This window comes from Cavenderia fasciculata (assembly GCF_000203815.1).
Source record: "Cavenderia fasciculata unplaced genomic scaffold Scf_Dfasci-G-b-285a01.f1-5, whole genome shotgun sequence".
NCBI lineage: Eukaryota > Evosea > Eumycetozoa > Acytosteliales > Cavenderiaceae > Cavenderia > Cavenderia fasciculata.
In genome coordinates this window covers 993,586-1,016,813 of record NW_004457708.1, presented here as the reverse complement: position 1 = coordinate 1,016,813, position 23,228 = coordinate 993,586, and the positions used below count along the sequence as shown (strand labels likewise).

The 23,228-nt window shown below is 34.7% G+C and overlaps 10 protein-coding genes across 10 annotated transcripts; 4 read left to right on the top strand and 6 right to left on the bottom strand.

The window, feature by feature from the left end:
* Window positions 1-333: 333 nt before the first annotated feature.
* Window positions 334-1,908, top strand: DFA_04103 (uncharacterized protein; the record flags this gene model as incomplete). Its single annotated transcript, XM_004366456.1, has 1 exon — window positions 334-1,908. The coding sequence occupies one exon, from the start codon at window positions 334-336 to the stop codon at window positions 1,906-1,908; it is 1,575 nt and encodes a 524-aa protein (XP_004366513.1).
* Window positions 1,909-2,013: 105 nt separating this feature from the next.
* DFA_04102 (uncharacterized protein) lies at window positions 2,014-4,145 on the bottom strand (the record flags this gene model as incomplete). The annotated part of the gene is made up of 8 exons (XM_004366455.1): window positions 2,014-2,030; window positions 2,081-2,222; window positions 2,291-2,458; window positions 2,541-2,810; window positions 2,880-3,116; window positions 3,203-3,286; window positions 3,354-3,440; window positions 3,513-4,145. The coding sequence occupies 8 exons, from the start codon at window positions 4,143-4,145 to the stop codon at window positions 2,014-2,016; spliced, it is 1,638 nt and encodes a 545-aa protein (XP_004366512.1).
* A 997-nt stretch (window positions 4,146-5,142) lies between these two features.
* On the bottom strand, window positions 5,143-6,232 carry DFA_04101 (histidine kinase; the record flags this gene model as incomplete). The annotated part of the gene is made up of 2 exons (XM_004366454.1): window positions 5,143-5,985; window positions 6,086-6,232. The coding sequence occupies 2 exons, from the start codon at window positions 6,230-6,232 to the stop codon at window positions 5,143-5,145; spliced, it is 990 nt and encodes a 329-aa protein (XP_004366511.1).
* Window positions 6,233-6,408: 176 nt separating this feature from the next.
* On the bottom strand, window positions 6,409-11,864 carry DFA_04100 (uncharacterized protein; the record flags this gene model as incomplete). The annotated part of the gene is made up of 8 exons (XM_004366453.1): window positions 6,409-6,586; window positions 7,425-8,815; window positions 8,928-9,019; window positions 9,088-9,643; window positions 10,667-10,952; window positions 11,036-11,333; window positions 11,702-11,748; window positions 11,851-11,864. The coding sequence occupies 8 exons, from the start codon at window positions 11,862-11,864 to the stop codon at window positions 6,409-6,411; spliced, it is 2,862 nt and encodes a 953-aa protein (XP_004366510.1).
* A 536-nt stretch (window positions 11,865-12,400) lies between these two features.
* On the top strand, window positions 12,401-14,180 carry DFA_04099 (uncharacterized protein; the record flags this gene model as incomplete). Its single annotated transcript, XM_004366452.1, has 7 exons — window positions 12,401-12,616; window positions 12,702-12,782; window positions 12,852-13,265; window positions 13,328-13,579; window positions 13,666-13,749; window positions 13,834-13,917; window positions 13,998-14,180. The coding sequence occupies 7 exons, from the start codon at window positions 12,401-12,403 to the stop codon at window positions 14,178-14,180; spliced, it is 1,314 nt and encodes a 437-aa protein (XP_004366509.1).
* Window positions 14,181-14,260: 80 nt separating this feature from the next.
* DFA_04098 (uncharacterized protein) lies at window positions 14,261-16,059 on the bottom strand (the record flags this gene model as incomplete). Its single annotated transcript, XM_004366451.1, has 5 exons — window positions 14,261-14,607; window positions 14,675-14,968; window positions 15,046-15,497; window positions 15,572-15,890; window positions 15,990-16,059. The coding sequence occupies 5 exons, from the start codon at window positions 16,057-16,059 to the stop codon at window positions 14,261-14,263; spliced, it is 1,482 nt and encodes a 493-aa protein (XP_004366508.1).
* Window positions 16,060-16,340: 281 nt separating this feature from the next.
* Window positions 16,341-18,148, bottom strand: DFA_04097 (uncharacterized protein; the record flags this gene model as incomplete). Its single annotated transcript, XM_004366450.1, has 5 exons — window positions 16,341-16,735; window positions 16,875-17,096; window positions 17,166-17,608; window positions 17,682-18,000; window positions 18,076-18,148. The coding sequence occupies 5 exons, from the start codon at window positions 18,146-18,148 to the stop codon at window positions 16,341-16,343; spliced, it is 1,452 nt and encodes a 483-aa protein (XP_004366507.1).
* Window positions 18,149-18,618: 470 nt separating this feature from the next.
* On the top strand, window positions 18,619-19,608 carry DFA_04096 (uncharacterized protein; the record flags this gene model as incomplete). The annotated part of the gene is made up of 5 exons (XM_004366449.1): window positions 18,619-18,621; window positions 18,709-18,783; window positions 18,862-18,984; window positions 19,064-19,474; window positions 19,561-19,608. 5 exons carry the CDS (start codon window positions 18,619-18,621, stop codon window positions 19,606-19,608), a joined length of 660 nt encoding a protein of 219 aa, XP_004366506.1.
* A 109-nt stretch (window positions 19,609-19,717) lies between these two features.
* On the bottom strand, window positions 19,718-20,718 carry esd (esterase; the record flags this gene model as incomplete). The annotated part of the gene is made up of 3 exons (XM_004366448.1): window positions 19,718-20,124; window positions 20,200-20,500; window positions 20,578-20,718. 3 exons carry the CDS (start codon window positions 20,716-20,718, stop codon window positions 19,718-19,720), a joined length of 849 nt encoding a protein of 282 aa, XP_004366505.1.
* Window positions 20,719-20,923: 205 nt separating this feature from the next.
* On the top strand, window positions 20,924-23,212 carry utp15 (WD40 repeat-containing protein; the record flags this gene model as incomplete). Its single annotated transcript, XM_004366447.1, has 2 exons — window positions 20,924-20,943; window positions 21,115-23,212. The coding sequence occupies 2 exons, from the start codon at window positions 20,924-20,926 to the stop codon at window positions 23,210-23,212; spliced, it is 2,118 nt and encodes a 705-aa protein (XP_004366504.1).
* Between the last annotated feature and the right edge of the window lie 16 nt (window positions 23,213-23,228).

Below are 23,228 nucleotides of genomic sequence, written 5' to 3'. Positions count from 1 at the left end.
TCCCAAAAAATATGGTTGTTTTAGAATGGGAACCCCTTTTTTCATTTATTAATACAAATACATAGCATATGTATTTAAAGTTTAATGAAGTAATAATATAATAATAATATTGTAATATTTGGAATGACAGAAAAATTAATTAATTTAAAACCAGGAGGAGGTTTACCAAACCTAATTCTTTTTAGAATTATCCATTTCATTGATAATAATCAAGATATAGTATGTCTATTAATGACATGCCAGGATTATTATTATCATTTTAGAAATAATCATTCAAAATCAATTCCCTTTTGTTTTTTAAATTATAAAAGGGGAATATTGATTAATCACAAAATGTCTTTTATCATTCCTATAAACAAAATCAACTTTAATAATAATAGTAATAATAATGTGATCACCAATCAAATATTTAAATCAATCAATATTGATTTAAAAAAACTCCTCCAACAACAAGAAAAATTGACCAATTTTATTATACCACCAACAAGAAAATTAAAAGTTATTGGATCTCTTCCAAAAGATTTATCAATCATGGAGAAACAATGTCGTCCAGAAATGGTAGAGACATTAAAACTTGAAGAATATCAAGATGATATCAAAGAATTTTTCTTCTTGTTTACTGGAATTAAAATTATAAAGATTGAAAACCTTTCAACTGTTCCTACATTTCCATCTTTTTGGCCATCACTGTCGGAATTATATATCACTACCAAAGATGTTTTCCCTTTATCATGTGACATTCAATTTCCATTGACACTACAAGTTTTGTATCTAAGGTTCCAACAAAATGTCAACTTTTCAACATTGGATCTTCATCATCACTCTAGTCTCACCAAATTGTCAATCATCTCTGACATTCTTCAAAAAATAGAAATGAACAAAATCTTGTTTCCCAATAGTACCGGTTTGTTGAAATATTTACAACTTACTTTGGATTTTAATCCACAAGACTGTAGGAGCATTACATTTCCACCCAATTTGGATTATTTTGGAATCACAACCTTTTCATTGGACATGGATGGAGCAGATACTTTGGTTCCTCTTCCCAACAACATTACACATTTAAAGATTTTAAATTGTGATTATCGTTTACCAGACAATTATTTTCCATTGTCTCTAAGAGAATTGGTTCTTGGAAGAGGTAATATTTCAAATATACCAATCAGTTGTATTCCCAATGGTACCATTGAAAAACTACATTTTACAAAACATATTGGACATGTTGACCCAAAGGAGTACTTTAAAGACTCTATCACTGACCTTTGTATATTTGTTCACGACCCTTCCATTCCTCTTGGATTACCTAGACATCTTGTCAAGTTAAAGATTCATTTAGGGTTTCCAGATTTTGGTATCAATCCTCCCCATTACCCAACTACACTAGATTCATTGGAATACAAATATTATGCAGATTATGATCGATCATTAATACTCTATATTCCAACATCAATTACAAAGTTGACTTGTCAAATGATGTCTAGTCGTTTAGACAATCAAATTTATTCTCTTCCATCAACAAAAATATTCAACAATAATAATATTAATAATTCTGATCCAAACCATTTCATTCTTCCATCAAATATCAATATTTTATCAGTTGATATTCCAACAACAACAAATCAAAATGAAGATTTCATGATTCAAATTGATCAAATAATCAATTCTTCCAATGTAAAGGTACTTGTAGTATCAAAAGAACAAAATACAAGATTTGAATTTCATATTAAACGTTTGGAAATGGATAACAAGTATGTGATGATAACTGAAAAACATAGTTTTACTGGTGGTATCATCAGACAACATCGAGTAGAATCAAATCATGGATTATTATACAATCCATCATTTATGATTTTTAAAAAAATTGATTCAAATTATATTGTAAAGTTTGGAAAATCGATAAGTAATTAAATAAATATTTAAATATTTCTATTTATTTAATTATTAATTGCATGTAAAACTTCATAATTATAACGATGAAAGCTTTTAATTCTTGGGTCTGCAGCAATGATTTCTTTATCTAGCAAGTTGTGCTTGAAAAGATATTGAAAGACTTCAATGATTTCAGTGTGTCTGGATTTACCTCCATATGTGTAAAGAGCGAGGGAGGTACAGCCTTCTGTACGATTCTTGTGAAGGAATTCAATTGTTGGTAGATCACATTTTCGAACTGCACCATCCATCGCAATGGTCGAGCATCCCTCTGTACGATTATAATGTAAAAACTAAAAATAAATAAATAAATAAATAAATTAATAAATATTCCATGTATTTGTTCATTCATATTGTATACCTTTACTATATCCAAATGACTATTACTTGCTGCCATATCCATCGCAGAAATTGTGCATCCACCGCTTTGATTCTTGTGAAGAAATTCTACTATTTCCAAAAATCCATTCTCGGCAGCTTTATCTAAAGCATTGGATGTACTTCCTTCACTTCTATTATCATGTAAAAACTAAAATATAGGAATAGATAAAGTAATATAAGTAAATAATAAATAGAAAATAAATAGTTGGCTGGTGTGTATTTTAATTTACCTCTACAATGTCCAGGTGGCCCTTTTTTGCCGCACAATCGATGGCTTTAGGGGTCCAAATATCAGCGGTTGGATATTCTTGATGTAAAAATTCGATTATATCCAAAGACCCGTTCATAGCAGCATATTCAACTCCTTCTGCTGTAATTCCATTTATACAATCATCATCAAAGTTTTCATAAATATATTCTACCAACTCTAGATCTTCACTTTGAATTGCATTGTCTAAAATATGGTCTGACCATTTTTCTGTTCTATTTAAATGTAAAAACTAGAGATAGATAGGGTGTTAGAAAGAAGAGAGAAAAGATAATTATTATATTATGATACCAACTTTTACAATCTCCAAATAACCTTTTTTTGCTGCTAAATTCATGGCATCAGTACTACAACCCTCGGTTCTATTAAAATGAAGGAATTTAACCATTTCAAAATCCCCATACATGGCAGCACGATCCATAGCAGCATGCGAGCACCCCTCTGTACGATTTTCATGAAGAAATTGAAGGATTTCCAATGTGGTGGCTCTATTCATTGCTTGAGTCGAGCATCCTTCAGTTCTATTATAATGTAAAAACTACAAAAAAAATAGAAATAGATTTGTTGGTTAGATATATGATATGGATGTGATTAATTAATATTAAAAATATATTTTAAACATACCTTGACTACTTCAAAATGGCCAAACCATGCAGCTAGATCCATTGCCCGTGGAGTACATCCCTTTTTATGATGATTATGTAAAAACTATACAATATTAAATCAATAAGTATTTTTCTCTAAGAAAATTGTGTTTATAAACAAACAAACATACTTCAACAATTTCAAGATACCCTTTTTCAGCGGCTTGATCCATTGGATTTACCCTAAAGATAGTTTCTTTATGATTAAAATGAATAAACTAATTTTGAATGAACTTTTAAAGTCAATATATATATATATTTTGTATCATTGTATGTTATTGTTTACATACCTTGACAACTTCAAGATGACCATGTTGAGCGGCAAGAAAGAGAGCTTTTGAGTTTGTTGGATGACCCATCTTGTGTAAATAAACAACCGAATCTAAATGTCCATTTTTAGCAGCCCCTTCTAAAGAATTATCTTGGTATTCACCTGTATTTGGATAGGAATCGAGTAATTCCATGATTGATACATGTCCGAGTTTAGCAGCTGTATCCTTTGCAAATTTCATATCCAAGTTGTCGTATTTCTCTAAAAGGTACTTTACAATATCAAACTTTCCATACTTTGTTGTCGATGCAATTAGACCACCTGCCCCCGATGCATCAAAGTCTGGTGACCATTCCAATAGATGTTGGAGTGTATCCAACGTTGCATTTTGATGAGCACAATAATCTGAAATAATACGATTCCTTCTTTCAACCAATAGTGTCTCTCTAGCCGGCAGATAATGTTTAACAAAACACCATGGCATTGCATAAAGAGTGATCATACCAAGTAAAGGTAGATCAATTATATCTCTTCCTTTTAATGATAATTCTCTAGTTTTACCATTTTCAATCTTGTGTATCTCTTCAACTTGTTTGAAAATAGTTTGTCTAATATAATAAACTTTAAATATACTTTTAAATGTTATAGCCATTAATAATAGAATAATATAGATAGATATAGAATATAGAATATAGAATAGTATTTTGTTTAGAACAAACAAATACAGTAAGTTAAGAGATACGCTACTTTATCATTTGAAAGTCGTTTGGTAAAGATTAAGATACCAAAGTCAAAAAGAACATCATCTAAAATATCTTTTGTTCAATTTCGAAAAAGAATGAAAGAGATATCTTTGTATAGGTTGGTGGTACTAGGAAAATTTAATTTGGTTGGTGTGATCCCTTCCATTCATTATTTTTATGTTTGTAACTCTATACATATATATATATATAGATAATAATATAATTATAATTTACTCAAGAGATAGGATTGTTTTACAACTGAGTAAAATACCCTATTGGATTATCAACAACGCTGAGAGATTACAAGATGAAACAACAACGAAAGGAAAAAGTCAGATACCCAGAGAATCTGGATTCGTTTGCCAAAAAAAGAGACAAGAAAATGAATGGCTTCAACAATACAAAGTTAAAGAAGATAATCATTCTCTTGTCTCATTTTTGAGTATGAACAAATCGTAAATGTACTGATTGATGATGTACATGGCTTCATAATTTGAAAAGGAAGTTGCTCTCTTGGCCTCTCTTACTTGTTGTTTGGATCAACAGCTGGATCACCAATTAATAAAATATCTTTCAAAAGGTGGAAATGAATTAGAAATATATAGAATATATATATGTATGTGTGTATGTATTTGTTTGTTTGTTTGTTTGTTTGTTTGTTTGTTTGTTTGTTTGTTTGAAAAGATATCATCAAAATTTATTATTGATGTTGAAAAAGTATATTATATTATTATCCCATGCGATTCGTTTCGTTCGAATATTCCATGTATATATATTATTATTGACCATGAGGAGGAGTTCGGTTCGTGTTGGACGATGATGATAAATAAATATATTTAAAGTTTGTTTTGAATTGAGTTGAGTTGAGTTGTTATAAATAAATAAATATTGTTATACCAAATTTAATTAATTAATAAATAAAGCAGCTTGTTCAATATTCTTTTTCTTTTGTTGTTGTCGGAGTTTGGCAGTTTGTTGGTATTGCAATTGTTGCTGTTGTTGTTGTTGATGTTGATTTTCATCTGGAGCATTTCCATTATTAAAATTAAAACTTAAGCCTGTTTGATTAAAAAATTGTTGATTATTCACATTATTCACATTATTATTATTATTATTTGTTGCCCCACTACTATTATTATTACTACTACTACTATTATTACTATTATTATTATTACTATTTATATTATTACTACTATTATTTAAATTATTATTTTGATTTTGATTATTTTGATTATTTTGATTAATTGATATACTATTCATTGATTGAGCTGAAGTTAAATTGGGAGAAGATGGAGATGGTACAGTGATGGAAGATACGATGGTTGGGAAATCCTTCATGATAAAATTACGGAGTTGAGTGTCTACAAGAGACTTGATAAAGTTGGCGACGGCTGGGAACTCGTCAAACGATGTTTTGATATTAACCTGTTTCAAAGGGTCGGTTGTAAACGACGCCTCGATCGACTTGTTGTTGACGAGTGCTACAGTCAACTCACCGTCAAACACAATGTCGGTGATGATGATAGACAGAGGCATGATGTGTGGGTTGGATGCCGACCCGATATTGAGTTGCTGCAACAACTGTTTCTCATGTCTCGTCAATGCTATCGATGTACCCAAATAGACTGGATTGGCTTGCACCTTGGTACGTAGCTCCAACAATCCATTGCCTCTATAATTGACATGAAATATGAATTTAAATTTTTCTTTTGATGCATCTGCAACTTGTTTTAATTCTAATTGTGGTGGCTAAAGAAAGTATTATTATTATAAGTCATCCAAGTCATAAATATCGACTATATATATATATATATATATATATTATATTTGTTTGCTTTGCTTTGCTTACCTTATCACCTAAATGAAAATCATGTACCGCCAATTGATCGACTATGTTTGGTATTGGTGGACCTGCATTCAAGGTCTTTGTCAATCCCGTCTTGATATTGTTGTAAAACTCTTCATCGAATGGTCCCCAAGTTAGTTTGAATGACATGTTTCGATTGATTGATATATTATATAATTATTATTATTATATATTATTATTATTAATACTGTTATATATATATAAATAATATGCAATAGTAGACTATATATATATTGACTTCTATAAATAGTAGACTATCCTTTGCTTTGCTATGCTATGCTTTGCTTTGCTTGTTGACGATTCGATTATGTTACGAAAAAACCAACAACAAGATATTGATAGTTATTGTATATATAAAAATTACGTGTTTTGTGCCGCTTTGCTGTTTGTTTCTTGTGATAATTATCTTGATCTTGTCGCGCAAAACTTTTTCCTCTATCTTTCTCTCTCTGTCTCTCTCTGTCTCTCTCTGTCTCTTGTCTACTACTTGTTGTTATTTTGTTTGTTATTATTGTATCTATAGACTAACTAATCTCTCGTTTAACAAACTATATACTTGATGACAAGATGATGATGTAAGATAAGAATGAATGAATGAATGAATTCAATTCTTCTTTACTTTTGTTTGTTTGCTTGTTAACTTGATTGATTGATTGTTTGTTGAGAGCCGGCTCGTTATTATATATATATTTTTAGCTCCTTTTCTTTTTTAAAACTGTGGAAGAGAGGGAGATAAAAATGGGGGTTGATGAAGAAGTTTGTTTAGGGTTTGGCTGTGTGAGTTGGGAGTGGGATGGGGAGTGGGTGGTCGGTCGATGGGTTGATGATTAATCTTTAGAACTGTGTTTTGATTTAATATCTGATCTGATTGACTCTGTTTAGTTTTCTTTCTTTAATAAAACTAATTAACTTTAATTGATGTAATTAGTAATTTAGTATAGTAATCTTTGCAAAGATGATGTGTTGTGTTGAAGAGTAGGATGGGATGGATCTTGTTTGCTTGTTTGCTTGGTTGTTTAAACTACACACAAAATTCGATGATTCGGATAACCAAAGTGATCAAGCACCACCCAAACTCATTCCCTTTCCCATGGTCTCTCGTTCCACAAAAGCTAAATAAAAAAAAAAAACAAATCAGTTTTTAGGAACGCAATCTCATCTCACCCAATCCATTGCCTTTTATATCTATCCTCTCCTGTCCTCTATCCTATCTTTACATTGGGATAATTAATGAGTTATTATTATTATTATTTATTAGATTTATTTATTATTATTTAGATTATAATTATTATTATTTATTTATTTATTTATTTTGATTTACTTTCCTTTTAATACAGAAGCAATTTGTCTTGTTCTATATTCTTTAGAGGATTGATATGAAACTCCAATGGCAATGAGGATGGAGGCTGACAGTACACCAAAGAAGAGGGCGTATGGGAATTGGAACGAGAATGGGAGTTGGGTAAAGAGGTCGAATTGGAGAGTCAGTGTGATGGCAATACCGAGACCAATGAGGAGCCCGAGAATGACCGATGAAAAGATGAGTACAAGTGCTTCGTAGATATAGATACGTGTCACTTGGAAACTGGTGAGACCAATAGCACGCAACACACCAAACTCCCAAGAGTTTTCGTGAATGTTGGCACTAAACGAAATCCAAAGCATGAAAAAGCAAAGTGCAATGGCTGCACCTGACACGGTGTAGAAAAAGATATCGAGTAACAATACGGCAGTATCAGTCATACCAAGCAAGAATTGAGTGTCAATCACTTGGATATCATCAGTTTTGATAAAGTTTTTAATGCCATTGATGATATACTCGCGGTCAAGTTGTGGAGCATCCTGCTCTTTGAGTCTAATCAATAGTTTGGATTTTGGTATAGTGTCTGGCATTTGGACGGTCGTGTCATTTGAAAAGGAGACAACCCACTGCATAATCTCTTGGAATTGGTCGTTGGAGAGGAGGACAGGCGAGCTGGTAGCCATGGCACCGTACGCTGAAAAGAGGAATGAGGGGAACATCTCGACCATTGCCTGTGGCTTGGCAAGCAGGTTGAGTTGTGACAACGAGTCGATCTTTCCTTTAAAGCGCACGTAGAAATTGAATGGCGTTTGGGTGTCTGCTCCACACGCCTGACGGAATGCTTCCGACATGACCATGTCAGTGTAGTTGCGGTAGATGTAGCTGTTGTTGAAGCTGCGGTATGCTACGGCGAGCGGAGAGTCCCCACTGACCCAACTCGTATTGTACATGGACACACGGTACGACTGCACTGCGGGCGGCGCGACAATCGAGTCGCCGTCGAGTGAAATCAAATCTTTACGCGCATTGGTATACAAACTCTCAATGACATCGGGTACATTCTTTTTCTTGGTTGTTAAATCAGATGTTGGAATCGAGGGGAAGTCGAGGGAAGACGATTTCTCCGTCACGTCATAGAACGCAAGATACGAATTGTCGAGGAAGTTCTTGTCCATGCCATAGACACGCACGGTGTAGTCGGGGTAATTGGCCAGTGTCCGCAGATGCGTGCTTTGGATATTGAGCACCTTGTTGAGCGGGAATGTGACGGTTGTATAGCCCGCGATAATCGAGTTGCTGTTGTTGGCCATATCCGAGTTGAGGAACGCTGTGATTTGTGCCTCTGGAATCGGGTCTTTGATGGATGTTGCCAAAATAGCAATATCCGACCCTACACCAAGTCGAGTGAGCTGCTGGATATTGTATCCTTGCAGACGGAACACACATCCCGTAAAGATGATAAATGTCAGACAGATAGTAAACATCGTGGCAGTCTTGGCATTTCTACTCGAATGTGCATACAAGTTCTTGCGGACCAATTGGTACAATGACATACGGTCCGGTCCCCACACGAGCACAAACAAGATGGCACGCTCGATCAGTGGCTGGACGGCCTGCGCAAGCATCGACAACCCAAACAACATGCCTAAAAGGATGGCTGTGAGGATGCCGAAAAACAAACTAAAGTTGTAAAACGTGAATGCGTATGGGATGAGGTAGTAGACGGTGAACCCCACGCCGACAGCGAGCACAGCCAGCAGTGTCTGCAGCAAGTCGATGCCAACCTCTTCCAACTTCATAATCTTGACCATTGTCTCGTTTTTGACTTGGTGGTAGACATCGAGCGCGTCACGCAGAGTACGCGACAGTGCACGCTGGATGGGGGCGATATTGGCGATAATGGGGATAAAGAAACCCATAAATACACCAGAGACGATCGAGACGGGGTAGTAGGTGAGGTTGACGGGGAGGATGACAAACGCGTACACAAAGTGTGCAACGATTGCGAAAAATACCCACCCCATAAACAGACCCAGGATGATACCCGGCACACTAAAGTAGACGGCCTGTGTGATGAGCAGGATGATGAGCGCGTAGTGACGCAGACCTTGTGCACGCAACATACCATATTCAAATGTTTTACCTTCGACGTCACTCAGCAAAAGACTGTAGATCATGAGTGCGCCGAGTACGAGCAGTACTGCAGCGACGCAGTTGAATACTTGGTCGAGTGACAACTTGGTGTATTTAAACAGGTTGATGGTAGCAACCAAGGGAGTCGTGTAAATGGCCGGGTAGTTGTACCCAATCATCGTCGACACTTGGTTGGTAAACGCGATCATTCCTTTATCCATCACCTCTGATGCTGCAGTGTATATCTTTACACGATCCTCGAGCATGATGACCGGCGACATGGAATAGTCGTTGAGTTTAAAGTTGCTGGCCAACGAAGTCATCTTGGCCGATATCTGGTCGAGCACCGCAACGATTGCCGTCGCGTTAATGTCTGGCGCGACAATCGGCAGCGCAAACTCGAGCATCGTCTCGATCAGCGTCAGATTCTGCGCGAGGTAGTTGGACATGTTGGTGAGACGCTCGCGGATGACCGCGTCCACAAACTCGCTCTCGAGCACTGCCACGTTACCCAACATCGTCGGATACTTGCCGCCCGGGTTATCTATACCGCCGGCGACTACGAGCTGCTTGTCAATCACCAATGCCAACCGCATCGCATCGTACAGATTATTGACGAGCTCGGGTGGATACAGCATCGAACCGTCCGCCGAAATCGCGTCTCCCAACAACTCCATAATCGACACGACCAAGTCTGGATTCGTCGCGTTGAGCCATGCAATCGCCTGCGACACATTGACCTGCTCGGGCAACGGTTCGCCAATCAAGTTGGCAATCATCGATTGGAAGTCTGTCTTGCTCGGGATTGCGTTGGATCCCAGTCTCTGCATCACATCGACAAAGTCAACGTGCATGTTAACCACGGCATTCTCGTTGGCCGGTGTCTGGATTCTACGCAGAAACGCACTAGTAATGTACGTCTGGTTGCCCACAAGTGGTGGCAGCGTCCATCCTCTACCCAGCCCGAGATGCTTCTCCAACGTCGTATTCATCACCAACAAAATCAACGATGACTCCATCGTGTGATTCGCATCCGACTGTATATCACCCAACGACAGCCATCTCGGCGCCACGCCATGTACAGTCGATGCATTTGCCAATGCACTCGTCAACAATGTAGAATTTACAAAAAAGCTAGATATATCAAAACTATTCAATGTTGATAATATATCGGTTGGTGTCATTGCTGCAGTAGAAGTATATGATTTTAACATTTTTCCAATCTTCTTTCCAGTACTATTTTTACCATTATTATTATTAAAAGTGGGAGCAGCATTTAATAAAGATGTGTTGCCAGATGACCCCATGATTGCTGATGGATCACCTGTTAAAATAAGATCCAACTCTCCTGTTTGATCCTCTGATAATTTCAAGAATACAATTGGTGAAGCTTGAATTAAATTTTGTAAGAAACTAAAAAAAAATTAAATCAAATAAATAAATATATTAATAAATTATATATATAATGTATTTCATTCTTTCTATTCTATTTTTACCTTATAAATAATACAACAAGGAATACAGTTAATAAACCAAGAACCAAAGATTTAATATTCTTTTTTGAATTCTTGTGAACATATCTAAAGGCTACTTGGAAATCACCAAGTAAAGTGTATCGAAGGAAATGGTAACAATAGGTGAGTGTCCCTTTGACCGAACTAAAGTCATAGTCTTCATTGCCCTTGGCATGCTTGTAATATCCCACACTGTCATCTTCGTCACTATCTCCATCGTCAATGATCGACGGGTCCACTTCCGTCAATTTTTGATATCTTCTACTATCCCCAACTGTCCCTATTAAAAATAAATATATTAATTTAATAAAACATTAATAAATATTTAAACTTTAAATCATAATAACTCTTTCTCTCTCTCTCTCTCTCTCTCTCTCTCTCTCTCTCTCTCTCTCTCTCTCTCTCTCTCTCTATTACTATTCATTTGGTAGGTTGGAATTGATGAAAGATTTAAAAGATGATATATGTGTCGTCTATGCAATCGCAAATGAAAAATCGTCAACCTGCAAAATAAAGATTGCCAAAGAGACCCCTCCGTCTCAATGAACAAGGAGTGTACGATTGTGTAGTGCATATCCCTATATTTAAACATCTTTCATCTATCCTCCTCCTCCTCCTTTTGTGTTTATGTTTCTATTCTTTTCTTACCTATTCTTCCTAATTTGACTTCATTCATTGAAGTTGATTTGAATACTCTGATAAAGAATATTAATAATAATAATAATAAGTAAATAAGATAATTGTAAGAGAAGGGGATTTCTCCTTCCTTCTCTTTCGTATACGTTGTCGACACTTACTTTGTTGTACTCATTGTGGTTATGTGAATATATTGTTAACCAATCTCTCTCTCTGGTGGTTGATGATGATGATGATGATGATGTTGCTGGTTGTTATTTGTACAAATCTGATTGTCGTCGTATTGGTGGTGGTCGTCGTATCTTAGCGCAGATAGTTTGTGATTGTGATAGAGAGAGTATACTAATACTACTACTACTATACTGACTGATGATGATTCTTATATAATTTTTAAATGTACAATGATATTATTATTAATTGGTGATGATGGCGATGATGATGATGGTGGATCAAATACAATCAAATTTATTGTTGTATCTGTTTCATATCGTACGGGTATTTATTTACCCCACCCCCAACAAGTTCTACTACTTCTAACTTTACTAACTAACTACTCTTGTTAATATTAATGCTTCTCTTGTTTTTATTAATCATCATCAATTTTTAATTAAATTTCGAAAAAAGATCAGAGTGCTTGGAATCCTCCTCGGCGTCTTTCTTTGACCCCAATATTAATGTGACCAGAGATATTAGCCAACTCACCACATTGCAATGGCCTATGCAATGGAATATGGGTACCTTTCAATCATACAATTGATAACCTCTCTAAATAGCAATATATCAATACACGATAATACTATGACTAGAGTTATTGGTGAGAAAGGTAATTTCGATATTCTACAATTCATTTATAATAATCGAACTGAAAGGTGTTTACCTGATGTTATCGATACTGCTGCAATCCGTGGTCATGAAAAGATTGTAAAGGTATATATATATTATGGTCCACACACAATATAAATATAAATATAATTAATAATCTTCTTTTTTCTTTCTTTCTTTCTTTCTTTAGTTTCTTCATCCATTTAATGAAAAAGGATTCTCTATCTATGGAATGTATGGGTCTGTTGGTCATAGCCTTGAATTAGTAGAGGTATATATATTTATGAAACCAACCAAATTTATCTAGAAATATTTATTTATTATTAATGATATTATAAAGTTTATTGATTTACATAGGACCATGGAATGGGATGATGGTGCAATGGATAGAGCTGCGTCATATGGGAATCTTGATGTTGTAAAGTTCTTTCATAATCACAAAGAGGCCAATAGATGTAGTGAACTTGCAATGGATCTAGCTGCAAAAAACGGCCGTTATGATGTAGTGAAATGGTTACATTTCAATCGAACAGAGGGATGCACAACTGATGCTATGGACAGGGCGGCTACCTATGACATTGTTAAATTCCTTCATGAACATCGTACTGAGGGATGTACAAAAAAGGCTATTCCTAGAGCTGTAATGATGGACAGATTAGATATCATTCAATTCCTTCATTTTAATCGTACCGAAGGATCCACCTCTTGTGCATTGGATCAAGCAGCAATGAGAAAAAATTTTCAAATTGTCAAGGTAAGGCATAATAAATAGATAAATAATTAAAATTAATTAAATATTTATTATTTTATTATTAGTTTCTAGTTGAAAATAGAACAGAAGAATGTTCAGATAGTATCTATGAGCATATAACGGGAAACATTGAAATGATGAAATTCATTTATCATCATTGTAAACCTAAATGTACAAAAGAAGCTATCAACATTGCAGCACGGTTTGGACACTTGGATGCTATACATTTCCTACACGAGCATTATAATCAACCTTGGGAATTCTGGACTCGTGCAATGGATATGGCAGCAATGAAAGGACATCTTGAAATTGTTAGAGTATGTATATAAATTAACAAAATTATTTTAAAAACAATAATATTAAACACCAACCTTTATCTCCATTCCACTAAAATGGATTTTAGTTTCTACATTTTAATCGTACTGAAGGATGCTCAATTGATGCTTTGAATAATGCTGCACAGAGTGGAAATATTGACCTTGTTAAAGTTTGTATCGATCTTATTAAACTCATTTTTTAGAAAAATATATAATCTTATTAACTGATTTGTTAATCATTATTTGATTTCTAGTTTTTACATTATAATAGAACTGAAGGATGTTCAAGGAATGCTATGGATATGGCAGCACAGGATGGTCATCTAGAAATTGTTAAAGTATGTCTACCTTGTAGGATAATTATTTTATTTGGTCGAAAAAATAATATTAATAATTTTTTTACCTCTATATCTTTTAGTTTTTACATTTGAATCGTACTGAAGGATGTACTCATCATGCATTAGAAGTCCTTCATTACGATGTGGTTCATTATCTATTGGTTCACAAGTGCCTTGAACCTATCGATTTTGAAAAACATTATGATAACCTATTATTCAATGGGTTTTACGAGATTTTAGAACTTTTAAAACAATATCGATAAACATCACATTACATTATTTAATTAAATATAAATGGTGTGAATGGACATCCATTTATCTTTTTATTTATTTATTTATTTATTTAAATAGTAGTTAATAACAAGACAACAAGGATAGCAACAAAGAATAAATGAATGGGAGTATTGGTTGATGCTCCGGATATACCATCTTTATAACTAAATACGCCTGGTGCAGATACCAACAAATCAACTTGTACTATAACATCCAATGTTTTAGCATCGTTGGTTGGCAACTCTTTGGCATCGAAATTACAAACAATAGTCTTTAATGGAACGGTAATAGTAGCATTTGTACATTCAGTTGAACCAATCTTGACCAAAAGATTTGTCTCCCCAAATTGGTCACCTTCAATCGTTATCTTTCCAGCTTCCTCATAATTTAATGTTGATACATTTGAAATTGATGGTGCTAAATTTAAACAATACATATTAATATAATAATAATAAATTGATGATTCATTAATTGATTAGCTTACCAGTAAAATTAAAGTGGAATGGTTGAGATACTGAATCTCCATTGGTATCAGAATATTGATATAAAATGTTAAAGTTTCCAGTTCCAGATGGAATTTGAATTTCAATTTGGAATGGATATTGGTTAGAAAGATAGGTATGATTAAGTTGGATAGTGTTATGACCTCTTTTTTCAAGTAAGAAATTCCAAGGCTTATTACCCAACGTATCAGTTTCTTTCATAAATCTACCAGTAATGGTAATATTACCACCTAAAATAGATGGATTTGGTTGCAAATCTTGAATTAATAATGTATCTAAAAAAAAGAAAAAAAAAAGAATAAGTAAAAAACAAAAGATTAAGGATGATCTTTTTGTTTTTAATCTATCATACCTGCAAACATTGGAGAAAAGTAAAAACTATCTGATACTTGATCGGCTACTTTAACTTCAACAGGTCCAAAAGACCAGTTTTCATTTACAGGGAATGCAACTGTCGGTCTTGAATATGAGACATTTTGGAATTGTCCACCATTATTGCCAAAGAGAATGGAAATGGCATTGTTTCCACAATCAATTTGAGCACAAAGATTACTCAAATAAAGTACACCTTGACTAGAGTTGACAGTTTGTGCATCGAATCTATAGTCAATGACATTTGGTGGAGAAATAGTAACTAGGAAATTTTGATTTGACAATACTACACTAACCGATGAATTAAACTTTGTAATAGAAACATTTAGGTTTTCTCCAATTCCAATATATCCTGTTGAAATTAAAAATGTGGTATTTGAAGTTGGAACTTGTGTAACTGAATGATTGGTAAATCCATTTGTATAGGTTACACTAAATTTAATAATAAATACAATATTAATATCAAATATTAAATAAATATGTATGACTTGATTTGTTTAACATACTTGTATGAATAATTTGGTTCGAAAAACTTTCCTGTAATTTGGATTGGGCTTGCTCCAGAAGCATCGGCATAAGTTGTGAGTGGGCTTGAAACAAATGTGATAAATGGGGCAAGGGTGATTGGGGTGGTAGCACTATCCAATCCATCAGTAATAGTGATCAAACCAGATGGAATATTACCTAAACGACATGTTCTCAATTGAGAACTACCCGTGCAATTGGCTGTAACCTCTTGATTGAGAGTATCGTAAATTCGTGCATTAGCAGTCAATTGAGTGCTTGGTGTAATTAAAATTGAATCCTTTACTTGTTGTAGAGTAACTAATATTCGTTAAAATATTGCAAAAAAAAGATAATGTTAGAATTTCTCTAAATAACTCAAGAATTTTAATATCTCTAAAATAACTCAAAACAACTTACAAGTAAAAGAACTTACTAGTGAAGTAGATAAACATAGAATGGTTAAAACCAAACAAATAACCTTAAACATTTCTCTCTCTTATTTTCTTTGTTTGTGAGAATAAAATAATAATAACTGTGAGGGTAGGCTTTTGGCCTCTCAATATAACGAAGGAGGGCTTGGTCTTTGAGGGGACAGATATTTATGAAATAAAAGTTTCAAAGAATAATAACAATGGGATTGAACATTCTTTCGTTCGATACAGGTGTTTGTTGTGTGGATAGGTTGAGGAAATAAATATCTTTTTGTTTTGTTAATGGGCGTCAACTCACGTCATCAAAGTCAAAGGAATAATTTATTTTTTGATTTATTTAAACAATTAATAGTAATACAAGGATGGCAACAACGAATAAATGAATGGGAGTATTGGTTGATGCATCTGACGCACCGGTAGTGGTGGTGGTGGTGGTGGTTGTTGTGGTAGAACCTTCGCCTCCAATATAACTAAATGAGCCTGGTGGTACAGATACCAATCCATCGACTTGTACAACAACAGGCAATGTTTTAGCCTGGTTGGTTGGTAACTCTTGAGCATCGAAATAACAAACAACCCTCCTTCTAGACACACTAACTTCAATAGTGGCATTGGTGCACTCAGTTGAACCAATCGTTACCAAAAGATTTGTCTCATCGAATTCGTCACCTTCAATAATTATCTTTCCAGCTTGTTGATAGTTTAATTTTGATACACTTGAAATGGATGGAGCTTTAAATAATAATAATAATTAATTAATTAATAATGATTAATATTAATATTATTATAATGTCTCGAGTCTTACCTGCATAACTATACTTTAAAGGGGAAGATGTTAACCCCCTAAATTGGTACATGAAATTAAAGTTACCAGTTCCAGGTGGTACATATAATTCAATCACATAGGGATATTGGTTACTAAGGTAGGTATATTGATCGAGTACTTGAGTATTATTATTACTAGACTTTTCAATCATAAACTTCCATGGATTATTACCAGAGTAATCCGTTTCCTTTAAGAATCTACCTGTAATAGTAACATTACCAGACTGAACAAATGGATGTGGTTGGATATCTGTAATTAGAGCAGTATCTAAAATATAAGTTAAAAAGTAAGTAACTGAAAAAGAAGAAGATTATTGATTGTGAAATATTAACATACTTGCAAACAATGGAGAAAAGAATAAATTATTTGATACTTGATCGGCTACTTTAACTTGAACATTGCCAAAAGACCAATTCTCACTAATGAAAAATGTAACAAATTCTCTTGAAAATGTTACACTTTGGAATGATGATTGATTATAATAACTAATGGTAACGGCATTGTCCCCACAATCGGCTGGATTACAAAGGTTGCTCAAATAAAGTATACCTTGTGCTGCATTGACAACCTTTGCATTAAATGTCTGATCATTGATAAATGGTTTACCCATTGAGGTATTGTAGGCGGTCGAAACTACGCTAACTGATGAATTAAACTTTGTTACAGAAACATTTAGATGTGTTCCGATTCCAATATATCCCGTCGTTATTGCAAATGTTGTATTTGAAGTTGGAACTTGAATATCTGAATGATTGGTATAACCATTCAAATAGTTTACTCTAAAAATAGAATCACACATTAAATATTAATATTACATAATATGTTATTATTCTTTTTCTTTTTAAAACATACTTGTATGAATAATTAGGTTCAAAGAACTTTCCATTGATTCTAACTGGACCGTTATAATAGTTGTCAGCATAAGTTGTGAGTTGTCCTGAAACAAATGTGATATATGGAGCAAGGGTGATTGGGGTGGTAGCACTATCCAATCCATCAGTAATAGTGATCAAACCAGATGGAATATTACCTAAACGACATGTTCTCACTTGTGTACTGCCAGTGCAATTGGCTGTAATCTCTTGATTGAGTGTATCGTAAATTCGTGCATTTATAGTCAATTGAATACTTGGTGTAATTAAAATTGTATCTTTTACTTGTTGTAGAGTAACTATAAATACGATTTAAAATAAATAGTTTAGTATTTTATATCGTTAACGTTCTAAAAAGGAAGTGTAAATCTTACAAGTAAAAGAACTAACTAGTGAAATAGTAGATAAACAAAGAATGGTTAAAACCAAACAAATAACTTTAATCATCTCTTATCTTTGTTGAACCTATCTGTTTGAAAAAGAGGTTCGCTCTTATTAAAACCCTTTCAAAAAGGGTATCGGGGCATTTTGTTTAGTGGTAAACCAATTGGTTCGCGTAATCAATCAATCATTGTGTGTCTTTGTGTTTTTAGTAGTGGGCCACAGATATTAATGTACGTGTGTTTATTTCATGAGTGATAAATATATATTTTTGTAGATAAGAATAGTAATAATAAACTATAATCAAACTATGATCACCTTACACATCACATACATAATTTAATTTCATTTTTAGAAACCCTTAAACAACCATCGGTTGGAATTCCCTCGATCGGTTCATTGAAGATATTTTGGGTTGGATTAATTTTTTCATTTTATTTTAAATTTCTCCCAACCTCCATCATCAGAAGATGAAATGATTAATCGCATTTGATTTTAATAACCAACTAATCTCTTTATTTTATATCCCAATAACAATGGTACGTATATCTATCTGTATTGATACAACTTTTTATTTTAAAGACTCTAACTTTATGCGTCTCTACAAAAATGATACTTATTTATAGTCGACCCCCAATCTCACACAAGAACAAATCCAAAAGATCAGAGTATCTTTTACTAAATTTGACTCTGATGGAAACGTATGTGATACACTACTAAACACATAGATAAAACATAGAATGACGTTGATATTAATTTGTTGATGATATAATATATAGGGAACTTTGGACAAGAAAGAGTTACGTTTGGTATTGGAAGATACTTTGAATAGAAAGCTCACTGATAACCTCTTTTCAATGTACCTTGAATTACAATTCAATGCATCTGATAAGGATTTCAATGTATGTCAAACTATAACCGATTGATTGATTGACTAATTGATCAATGAATATTAATATTAATCCATCATTAATTTTTTAGGGAGTAATTGATTTCAATGAATTTTGTTCATTGTATAGCAAGATTTATCTTAACCCAGAGTTACCCATTTCAATGCGTGCCAAGCCAGGAGCTGCACCATACAAGCATTTGGAAACTGGAGACAATGCACCAAAAGTAAAGCATGTCACTGTTGAACTCACTGAAGCCGAGATTGAAGAGGCTCGTGTTGTATTCCAAAAGTATGACAAGGATAACTCGGGAACTATCGATAGATCCGAATTAAAGGAATTGGTCAAGGAATCACTCACCAGAAAGATGGGTGATATTTTAGTCAACCGTCTCGTCGATTCAAACATGCAACTTGCCGACAAGGATGGTTCAGGTGCCATCGATTTCAATGAATTCATTGCTATCTATGGTAAATTGGTTAATCCAGTTCAATCTAGTCCAGTATGTTACATTTAAAATGACCCATTAATTACATTAAACATTTGTTGTTGATAATTAATAATTCTTTTTTTTTTTTTAATTCCTAGATTCCAGGAGCTGTAGTTTTACCAGGTTTAGTACCACCAAAGAAATAAATATAAATATAAATAATAATAATAATAAAAATAACCTGTGATATATATATATATATTTGTATTTGTAAAATTTAATATAATATAATAGTAGCTAGCTATATTATACTATTTACTTTAAATGATTTAAATGGAAATTGATATGATCATCAACAAAAGTTTGAATAAAGTAATAATTGTGATTGTAACCTGGTTGCATACGAAGTGTTAGTGAAAGAAGTGGATTAGCTTCACAAGCCTCTTTGAGAGCACTTGGTTTGAGTTCACGCTCGAGGAATTCATCAGCGTCACCTTGATCGACTAAAATGTTGATTTTGTCAACACCAGTATACTTGTTTGCCAAAACAGTTGCATCGTATTGATTCCAAGCTTCTAGATTGTCTTGACCCAAGTATCCACCCAAATTCTTCTTTCCCCAAGGTACTTGAGTTGGATTACAAATAGGTGCAAATGCAGACACTGATTGATACTTTGTTGGGTTTCTCAATGCCATTACCAATGCACCATGACCTCCCATACCTACATCATACATACAATAATAAGTAATTTGGCTTGGTTAGTTGAATGATTGATTGACAATTTAAATTTACATACTATGACCAAAGATTGAATGTTTCTTTGTTTTGAATTCAATGTTTATGATGTTATACAATTCCTCAGTTACATAGGTATACATGTTATAGTTGTTTGCCCATTTTTCAACAGTAGCGTCAACATAGAATCCAGCACCTTGACCATGATCCCAACTATCTTTTTCACCTTCTATATTTGTACCTCTTGGACTAGTATCTGGACACACCAACATGATACCACCCTGACTAACCGATTTAATTGCACCAGCTTTAGTAATAAAGTTTTCATCGGTACATGTCAATCCACTAAGGAACCATAAACACTTGATATATATATCATTTATTAGTTATATATCTCCTAATGATACCATTTAGTTCTATTCTATTCGAATATACCTACAGCAAGGTTCTCTTTACTATCATAATTATCTGGTACAAAGACATGAAACTTCATCTCACATTGTAAACTTGATGATAGATGACTATATCTTCTCACTTCACCATTAAAACATCTTGATTTACTAACTAATTGTATTGCCATTCTTTCTATGATATATTAATCTATTCTGCACTAAACCAAACTATGATCTTCACAAACACACAACACTCAAAAAAATTAAAAAAATTAAAAAAATTAATTAATCATTATCTTTCATCATATCTTTGAATATATCAATGATCAATCATTTATCTCTCACACACTCTCACTCTCTTTCTTTCTATGTATCTTGATCTTGTAAATTATAATGATTATTATTTTAAATAGGTTTAATTATCATTCGTTTCGTTCGGTTTTTGTCAAAAAAAAAAAAAAAAGAATTTGAATTAGTTTTTTTGTTCTTATCTCTCTTTTTCGTTTAATTGACGTCTATTGTCTCTATCTATCTATCTCTGTATCTTGACATAATTATCTATATATAAATATATATATTCTTAGTTTAGGTCGCGCGATGAATTTAATAGAGAATTATAATTATACATTATTGTCACAGTTGCCAAGTGCACCGACGGCATATGTAAAGAATAATGGAGGTAGTTCAAGATGGGCATTCAAGAAACCAAAGACACAGACCTATCAACATGGGCCGGCGACACACTTGGAGTTTGACAAGAACGAACAGTTGCTTGTGACGTTTGGACGTCGTGTCATGTCGATCAACGTCAAGAGAGCAGACAATCTCGACAAGGACAGAGTGATGGGTGAGTTTGTCGAGACGGGTGCCGTGTCGGCCACCTACCGCAAGGATTACAAGCTGTTTGCCGTCGGTGAAGGCTCGAGCACTATCCGTCTGATGACGACCGACAACCGTATGAGCGTGCGCAAGCTGCACGGCCATGAGGGTGCCATTCAATGCTTGCTCTTTACACACGACCAGCAGCGTCTCATCTCGGGTGCCAACGACGGTACCGTGCGTCTATGGGACGTCGATTCGGGCGAGCAGACCATGATTATTGGTGGGCACACCGATCAAGTGCGTGCGATTGCATTGTGCGACGACAATAACCGCGTGCTCAGTGGTTCGTACGACCATAGCATCAAGCTGTGGGATATCGCCGAGGAAGAGTGTTTGCATACGTTTGATCACGGTGCACCTGTTGAAGCACTGCTTGTGCTCGGTGGCGGCGCGATGGCCGTCTCTGCAGGTGGCACGTTTATCAAGGTGTGGGACTTGTTGTCGGGCAGACTCGTGTACACGGGCGACAACCACAGCAAGACAGTCACATCCCTCTACCTCAACAAAAAGGGCACCAAGTTTATCACTGGGTCGCTCGACTGCATGGCCAAGGTGCACAGCGCCACCACATACAATGTCGTCAGCTCGGTCAAGTTCCCCGAGCCCATCCTCTCGCTCACCATGAACGACGACCGTCTGTTTGCAGGTTCGGCAGCCGGCAACATCCACATTGCCACACGTGCCAACGCTGCCGCCGTCGACCCCCACGCCGCTGCCAAGCTCGCGTCCAAGAAGCGCGGCAAGAACCAAATCCAACTCGACATGCAAGAAAAGAACCAACCGTCGACTATTATCACCTCGGAAAACCAATCCGACTTTCGTAAGCTCGACAAGCTACTCAAGCGTTTTGAGCACCGCGCAGCATTTGATTTTGCCATCAACGTCATGAAGAACAACGATGTCATTGCCCGTGTCGTCTACGAGCTCTCCAGAAGAGACGCCCTCGTCATCGTGCTCAAGGACCGCAAGGAGCTCGAACTCGTCGAGATTATGCACGCTATTCGTCGTTTCAACGGCAACTTGAAATATATCAGCATTGGTGTCACGCTCATGGACACTCTCCTCTCGCTCTACAAGGGTCATCTCTTGAACGGTGAATGCAAACCTCTCTTTAGTTCCATCAAAAACGATATACACAAACAATGCAGTCGACAAAACGCCCTCTTGAAAATTTCAGGCGCCCTCCAACTTTTATACCTCGCTCAAGACAGTCATCAACATCAAACCAATCCAGATGAACAAATTTTCAAAGACAATGAATCAACTACATTAGATGATGAAGATGAATCAGAAGAATCGGAAGAATCGGAAGAATCTGAAGTTGAAAAATTAGAATCAATTGATGATTCAGAAGATGAAGAAGAAGAAAAACAAGTGGAAAAAGAAGTGGAAAATAAGAAAGAAAATAATAATAATAACAATGCAAAGACAACAACAACAAATAATACTAATGGAACAGAAAAGAAAAATACTACTACTACAATTGCTGCCAAACCTGCAGCTTCAACAAAGAAACCAACTCCAACCATAACAGCAACAGCCAAACCATCAACCACAAAATCTGCCAAACAAGCTGCCACCACAACTATTGTAGAAAAGAAAAGAAAATCATCAGATGAAGACCAGGAACAAGAACAAGAACAAGAAACAAAACCAACTGCTGCCACCACAACCTCTAAACAACAACCAGAAAAGAAACAAAAACAATCATTAACAGCTCCAACTCTTTCAATGATGAACAAACAAGTTAAAAAGGCCCCTGCTACAACCCCAGCATCTTCCAAAATCAAAGCTAAATAAATTTAAATAAATATTT